Source organism: Condylura cristata, unplaced genomic scaffold (assembly GCF_000260355.1).
Source record: "Condylura cristata isolate star-nosed mole 26May11 unplaced genomic scaffold, ConCri1.0 scaffold00036, whole genome shotgun sequence".
In the NCBI taxonomy this organism is placed as follows: Eukaryota; Metazoa; Chordata; class Mammalia; order Eulipotyphla; family Talpidae; genus Condylura; species Condylura cristata.
In genome coordinates this window covers 15,282,918-15,291,302 of record NW_004567137.1, presented here as the reverse complement: position 1 = coordinate 15,291,302, position 8,385 = coordinate 15,282,918, and the positions used below count along the sequence as shown (strand labels likewise).

Genomic DNA, 8,385 nt, shown 5'->3' with positions numbered 1-8,385 from the left:
ATACATATTATTAGCATTTTATATAAATAATGATCAATATAATAATATTTCTAAGATAGGAAGGTATGTTTATAAAGTTATAATAATGCGATAGTAAAGTCAACTTTCCATAAAATTAATAAAAGATTAAAGATTTGGAGGGAAATAGCACAAAAAATTAAGACTCAAGTTTCTCCATCTGCTGCTGTAATGGTTACATCTCAAAAATATCTCATAGTTTTCAAAAGGGTCTTTTAATCTCCTAAAGCTTGACTTTGAATCATATGATATATGAATCTATATAAAATAATGTCTACAATCATTCTGTATATTTATAATCTTGAGAAGTTATTATGAACCATTCAACATTTAATTAAAATGATATATTAACATAATAGCTCTAATAGTTAATATTATAAAATGTTATAATCATTATTATAATATGGCACTGACAATCATTATAATCTTTCATAAATTTACCTACGATTTTAACCTTCACAGCTACATTAATGCATATCAACACAAGGCAGGTGCATCCCAAAACCCCAGCTATGCGCTTCTCTGGTGGTTCCAGTGAGCCTGAAGGGAGAGAGATGGAGACGGAGAAACGGGAGACAAAGACAAGTGTTCAGTTCACAGACAAGAATCTTCATGCACAAGGAATCATGTATAGAAATTTGTACACACAGATTGTGTCTACTACCAGTAAGAGATAGAGTTCTACTGAGTTGTATAAGATGTTTTAAAATAAAAAGTATACTAACATTGATAATTTGAAAATTATTACTTACCTTTGATCATTCTTAATGTTGACAAATATTTCTGCACCAACTTTATAGTAACTAGAAAAAAGTTAAATAGTCCTTATAAATATTGATGTTGACCTGAATACATATATATATATAGTACATTCTAAATTTCAGTTCATTTCACTGCTTGAAATTAGAATAATCTTGAACAAAATTTATATTAGGAAAAATAATTAAAAATCATAGACAACAAAGAATACATTAGAATATAAGTAATTAATATAAAACATACTAAAGTACTTATTTTATCATATGCAAAAATTAATTTGGATTTCTTGATATACTTTAGTCTATTAAGCATGTTTTTGTAAATATTCAGAATATATCTGTATAGGCACAATCCTTTAGATAATCAGTATGACCTTATATGTAAATATACTGTGTAATGCAATTTTATACAAAAATGTATTTATGGAAATAAAAAATATATACTAGTAAATTTAATACTTTAAAAATTTAAAAAATCCATGTTTTCTTTAAATTCATGTAATAAAATCAGAGCTCTTTTCCAAAATATGAATTTGAGAGGCACTGACATTCTTTTAGAGCGTTAAACATCCCTGGAATACTTTTAAGTTTTTCTTACAAGCAATGAGAACTATGATTTTTACGACTGTGGGCAGCAAGAGGATCCCCAGGTCCTCAGCAGCAATCATCCCCGGAGATGAGGGCGAGTCTGCAGGGGAGAAATGGAAACACCGAGAAGAGATGAGGCAAATGCTGACAGTTTGCAGACCCGAGACCAGACTGCGCAGGCGTCACACGTGGGAGGTGGATCCCAGACCCACATTCCCTGTTGTAATCCGGCCGCCAGGAATTATATCGTGTTTTCAGTAAACATGATGTTCTATGAGTTGTTGTCAAAGACTCCAGCACCCAATAATGCAAGAATAAAATTACTCCTCTCATTTCGGATCAGAGTGGCATATTCATATTTTAAACTTCAACTCAGATCAGAAACCCCAATTGCACAGCCCAGAACAGTTACCGCGTGTCTAGTAAATATTCAACTTTGCAGGTCAGTACTTGTTATTCCCCTGGAGATCCTGAGAAGTAGTTTGAAAATGTATTTCCACAGACGTTCTCTGCTATTGGTGAAGGGGAGCTTCCGTGCCCTTACCTTTCATTTGTAGCACCCTTGGGTCCAGATTCAGAGCTGGGGAGTTCTCTATGTGGTCGTTCCTCCTTGCATCTGAGTCTTCTCAGGGGCCGTGCTCTGTTCTGACAGCTGCAGGTGAGTCCTTACTAACAGCCTCACAAGATGGCCAGGACCCTGGTGCTCGTGAGGGCGGAGCAAGGAGAGTGATAATCTCATAATACAGTTGAATCATGGACAAGTCTCAGTAAAATTTTCTTATCGCTTAAAATAAGCTTTGCATGATATAGAATACTCCAAAAAATACTTTTTTTATTTTTCACAAAATTCTATTGGTTGGGGAATAGAAGACCAAATGTTAATGAGGAAATTTTACATATATTAACATTCACACTCATTTAAAGTCATCACCAACATTTTAGAAGCTATTAGATTAACTGTTTAAGTGCTACATTAGAAAAAATGATGTACTAATTTTAATGATTAAAGACTGATTATTATAAAGTGTGTTATAGCTGTGTTAGTATATGTAGAAATTTTCTGCTCTAATTATTTTTGCATCGTGATTAGCATCTAATTTTAAAAGAGAAGAGTGGTAAAAAATTGTATTGTTCTCCAAACAATGTATAGTTTTAAGAAATTGTTAAGATTTTAAGTATATTTACTATATAAAAAACAACATATGATCCATTTGCTTATTGAAATCATAAACAATAATGACAAAAGAAACATTTGGAAATGACATTTACTGTATAAATGAATTTGGTAAAAACAGTATAAAACTGTAATTTAAAAATCATTTAGGGGACTATAATATAGATTCAAACATCCAGAGGGATCGTGATTATGTAGATATTAGAATATATCAGGTAGTGTAATTTGATATTTAATCAATGAGCTCCTCCAAGTGTAGAATCTGAAATTAATTCTCACTTTGAAACCTGCAAAATTTACATAGTGTCATCAATTTGGCTTATAAATCTAAAACTAGAATAAAAACACATATGCTGTAATATATGTAATAAACCTGAAGTTGAAACTGCCCTTCTTAAGCTCTCAATGAAAAGCCAAGTAATTTTAATTATTATCTGATAAACTGAATTGCTATATAAGATTAATCAAGTTAGTGCATATAGCAGAGTTCCTTAGACAGGAGTCTCTTTTGTCAGTGTTGTGTATTGTTTTCATAATGTATACTGTCATTAAAAAAAAAAAAAAAAGATAGTTTATAAGTAAGTTCAAATTGTATGGAACTACTTCATCTGCATTTGTATGAAAAATTAAACAGGTCTTATTAGGTTTAAAATAAATATATAAGGAATTACTTTTTCCCTTCTATATTAAATGAATTAATTCTAAGTATCTAACGGCTGATTAAACAATGAATAACATATAGAATTATAAGTGTACTGATTGTAAAGTCTAAAATAAACTGTTCCATGTCATAATGCCCATGAGATGACTTATAAAATTGCTTTGATTTAAAAACTAAATTATCCTTATTTAAATGTAGATGTGCATATGTGATATATATGTAGATATGTGCACTTGAATAATATCCCAAAATAAAGAACTTGAATATTTAAGTTAATCTATAATATGTCTCATAATATGATTATTGTCCCACTCTAAATCATTCAATAAAGATAACAGAGTCTCCATAATTTCACTCCCTATCAATGCTTCGATCACACATATTATTTGTAATCAATGATGGGCTGGAAGAAAGACAGGACAGCAGGAACACATACCTCCTCGTGACCAGAGACGGCAGTATCCTCCAGAGGGAGACCTGGTTACTCTTGGAAACAGACAAACCCAATCTGTGGTTTACGCAGACTCCCCTGTGAAGGTGCAGAGTGAAGCAACACTGGAAAAAGTAGATTTCTTGTCAAAGTGTCACTTAAACTGAACAGGAAATCCCAGCTATTGTGAAGGCAGTTTCTCATCACACACCTCCAAGCAGAGGAGACTGAGCCTGTAGTGTGTTATTTGGTTTGTCCATTGCAAATGCCTCTAAGAAATTGTGTCTCTATTCAAAACGATTATGAGGGGACAAAGGATTTCACAAACTAGGCTGTTTAACTGCTTCTGTCTCAACCACAGACCCTGAACTTGTAAGTCTAGTTAAGAGTATAGTAGATGTTTTACTTTTGCAGTGTTGCTAAAACTTGGTGTTAGATATCTTTTTCTTATACTTTCATGTCAATTAAATTTTAATGGAGCTATTTTAGAAATGGATTTAGAAACCATAATTCCCTATGTAATATATATTGTGTATATGTGACTAATTATTATAAATATTACATTTCCAGCATTATTACAACAGTCCCACAATCACCAGTTCACAAACTTTTCTCTCTTTCTTTGTATTCAGGTTTCTAATTTGTGAACAGTTGCTTCAATTTCCATGATAAAAATGTCTCTTGGCATGATAAATGTTTCCAAATACTGAATTATATCACCATCCCAAGATTGAAATATTAAATAATTTCTCAATTATTCTTTCATTGATTCATCCCCCTAATCACTACATAGTCAACAAATTATAATTAACATAAAGTCTGTACTTTAAAATGAATATTGGTTGGAAGTATGACATAGTTCCAATCTCACAGTTAGGGGACAAAGAGTCCATTTTTGTAACTATCACCTAATCAAAAAATTGGAGGATGAAAAAGAAGGATTTTAAAGCTCAAATCGATTCCTTAGACATTCCAGCCACTATTTAAAGAAGCAAATAACATTTCTAGTTTCAAAGAATATTCTCTAACAGAGTTCACCTAAAATAGTAGTAACCACAAAAAGGAAATCCCTACATGATTTTGAATTCAGTGAAATGGCTATTTATCAATCAAAGAATTATCAGAATGTCATGTGAATTAGAATAAAAATATGAAAGCAATATTGTATCTTTTGTAATCAAATATCTTAAGTGCACATAATGCTAAAAAAGGAAAAGGCACAAATCTGAGCATGGATCAAAGACACTGAAAAATTGTAAAAGTCAAAATTAGGTGAAATTAGTCTAAAACAATGGAAGAAAACAATAAATGACACGACCAGGTGACAAAGATCAAAACAGTTAAAGAGCATATACAAAGCACATGTAGTCTCATTGTATAAACTTAATAACAGCAAATACATTACTGAAGAGAATAATTGAGAACCTCATTCTTTTTTATGTAAATAACACATGAAAAAGTGAGTATGGACCCTTTTTATCCTGCTTTTTAGTAGGTACGCCAGCCAATAAGCAAGTTTTATGAATATATATTAATTTCACAATGAAACAGTAAATTTTAGAAATGAAAATCACCAAAAATTTGCACAGAAAGTAGATCTTTAAGATTTCTTTGTGCATTCAAAACTACTGGGATATATAGGTCAGAGGTGTGGCGGTGGTGAGAGGATTCACCCGAGACACAGTGGGGAGCAGAAAAGGCAGATTGACTAAATACACTGCTGTGGATAGTGGCAGGTGAGACAGGAGGGGTCTGCTGGGCCATGATGGTCACTCCCCTGGCCGGGGATTGAACTCATGCTGAAGTAGCTTCAGCTAGCTTCTTAGCGCTGCACTTGAACCAGTTTCACCACCAGGGAAAACCACAGGAATCCTTTTTATTATAGCTTTGATACAAATTTGCCAAATGTGTAGCTGTGAATAAAATCGACTCTAATTTTAGAACGAGAAGGAAAAATGTGCTGATGTAAATAAAATACAGTAATGGTAAAACAACACAGAATGATTGCTATGGTTTTATTTCAAAATTAAGATAATCTTACATTTGATTGCGATAAAGATAATTTACTTCATAAGCATTTTACCAAGAAAATAATTTTTCATTACAATTGATACAAAACAAATAAAAATATAACCTCAATCTATAAAATAAATACAAAATTAAGAATGAGGTGGACTTACACTAACTTGAAAGTGATTAAAAATTTATAATGGATTTCATATTTGAGAATGAATATTGAAATCTACTTCCCATGACTTCAGTCATGGTAGCTTCTATTGAATTTTGGATGTAAAACTCTGGTCTGTACAATAAGCCAATAAAAAAGAAAAAGTAATTGCATTTGAAAAGAAGAAAAATATATAAATATCATTATTTATAATAAAATAACCATTTATATAAAAAGTAATACTTCCTATATTCATATACTAAATTGATATATTGCACTGATAGAATTAATATATACAGGCAGCAAAACCATTTCATATAATTCAATAAGCCCACTTCATCTGTATTACTGTTTACAGGAACAACTGTTTATTTATTTTAAAATAAGATGCCGTACAAAAAGCATGATGTAATTTTCTGTGATTCTGTACAACTACAATGCATAAGAAATAAGGCAAGATGAAAAAGGATTCAGGTTGATACAGACTGAAAGAATAAAGGTGGCAAAGATGACTAATATCCAAATTACTTTAAAGATAAATTGTTTCATACATCATCATGGAATTTTTAAAAACTACTTTATTGAGATATATCTTACAAAGCATACATTTCAGCCACTGAAAATGCATACATCAAAGCCATTTAGCGTATTCAGAGTTTGCAGATGTCACTGCTCTGAGCACTCAAAAGGCTTCATCACCTCAAAAAGAAATAGGGAACCTACAGGCGGTCAGTTCCTCATCCCATCACCCCCAGTCCCTGGCAACCACAATCCACATCCCATACCTATGAGTGTGGCATTATGTATAAAGGGAACAACACATGTATGGTTTTTTGGAGGTCAAATACTACAAATAAAATGCTGAATAAAAATATAATGATATCCGAATAATTTTCCTATTCATAGTACATTTTTAAAGGTTTATTTATTTATGCATACAAAACTGGGGTGCAGGGCAGATGTGCAGGGCTAGGGGTGAGAGGACTCACAAGAGACAAAGTGGGGAGCAGCACAAGCAGAACTATGGAAACACACTGCTGAGGGGAGCAGCAGGCAGGACAGGAGAGGTCTGCTGGGCCATTTGCCTCAGCTTCCTGACAGTTGATCGAACTGATGCTGCTGTGGCTGTGGACAGCTTCATTTTGCAGTGCTTTAACTGTTGCACAACCAGGGAGAACCCTACACATAGTACATTAAAACACTTATTTTGAAAAAGAAATATCATGAGAACAAAATCAAAATCAATTTTATGATGCATTTCTTAAAAAAGAAAGTTACCCAGGAATGGCACATATTAAAAACATTAGCAAAAACAAATATTGGATGGATGTGATTAAAAAAAAAAAAAGCAACTCTCCTACACAGTGGTGGGAGTGAGAAATGGTCCAGCCGCTATGACAAGCTGTATGGAGGTTCCTCAGACTATTAAAAATGGAGCTAACAGAGGACCGAGGAATGCCGCTCTAGGGGATTTACCAAGAAGACACATATACATGAATCCCTAGGACACCAGCACCTCTGTGCTTACTGCAGTGTTGACTGGCACAAGGAGATGTGGTGCATACACAGTGGAATACTAGTCAGCAGTCAGAAAGATAGCCTCATGCATTTACAGCAACAAGGATGGAACTAAAAAGAAATTATGCTCAGTGAAATAAACAGAAGGAAATAGAAAAAAAATATACATGATTTCAAACATATAAGGACACAGGGAATCAAATAAGGCATCAGGAAAAAATAATCACATGAAAAACACAACAACACAAAACAAAAATGAACATACATCTATAAAGCAGACATTCTGCAGGGGGAGGGGAGAGAGAGGGATCGAAAGGAGGGAGGGGAGAGCACAGGGACTATGGGGATGGTCAGGGGTGAACTAGCTTGGGAATTTGTTGTGCAAATATCAGAGAAAGAAAGCAAACAGAAAAGAACAGTGATGTAAAATAATATAAATATTTAAGATATAACAAATTACCAAATAGATAAAACTTAGGGTTTTTTTTATATAAACTTATGCTTGCAAAAATAGCTATGTGGAGTTTGGCAGTCGTCTGTAAAATATATCTTTTGTAGCACAGCACAGTTACCAGGTGATGTTTCTTTTATCCTGAAATAAAGAAAAATGCATGATTCTGGTTCTTTTAATGTGGGGACAAGTCAAGAAACAATAGCATTTTCTATTAACTACAATAAAAGCTTATTTTGAAAATACAGGGAGACAGTATTTTTAGAATATTTGTAAAAGTTGGCAGTTAGACAAACTGAGCTGTCCTTTCTCAATATTTATCATTTTCATTCACGTTCAACATCATTCTTCGTGTCTATAATTGAAATCAAATGCACTAATGTGATTCTTATGTTCCTTTACACCTTTCTTCTTATGAGTGTATTTAAATAAAACTTACTGTAATTGTGAAACTGCCCCGTTTTCCAGCGTCCATGGCTGACCGGGGCCATTACGGTAGACTCCAACCCATGACAATCTTTTTATGCTTGTGAAAAATCTCTATTCAAACAAAAAGAATTTTTTACTTATATAGGCATGATGAAAGACTTCATTTAAAGTAAAATTAGTGATGTCTTTCA

The 8,385-nt window shown here is 32.9% G+C and overlaps 1 protein-coding gene across 1 annotated transcript in view; it reads right to left on the bottom strand.

The window, feature by feature from the left end:
• LOC105854395 overlaps positions 1 to 8,385 on the bottom strand; it is a 36,386-nt gene that overhangs the window by 24,570 nt on the left and 3,431 nt on the right. Inside the window, exons 3-4 of the mRNA XM_012732806.1 lie at positions 8,205 to 8,305; positions 771 to 821 (exon numbers count right to left, since the gene is read on the bottom strand). Of these exons, the coding sequence (XP_012588260.1) occupies positions 771 to 821; positions 8,205 to 8,305 (152 nt within the window). The remainder of the gene's footprint in view (positions 1 to 770; positions 822 to 8,204; positions 8,306 to 8,385) is intronic.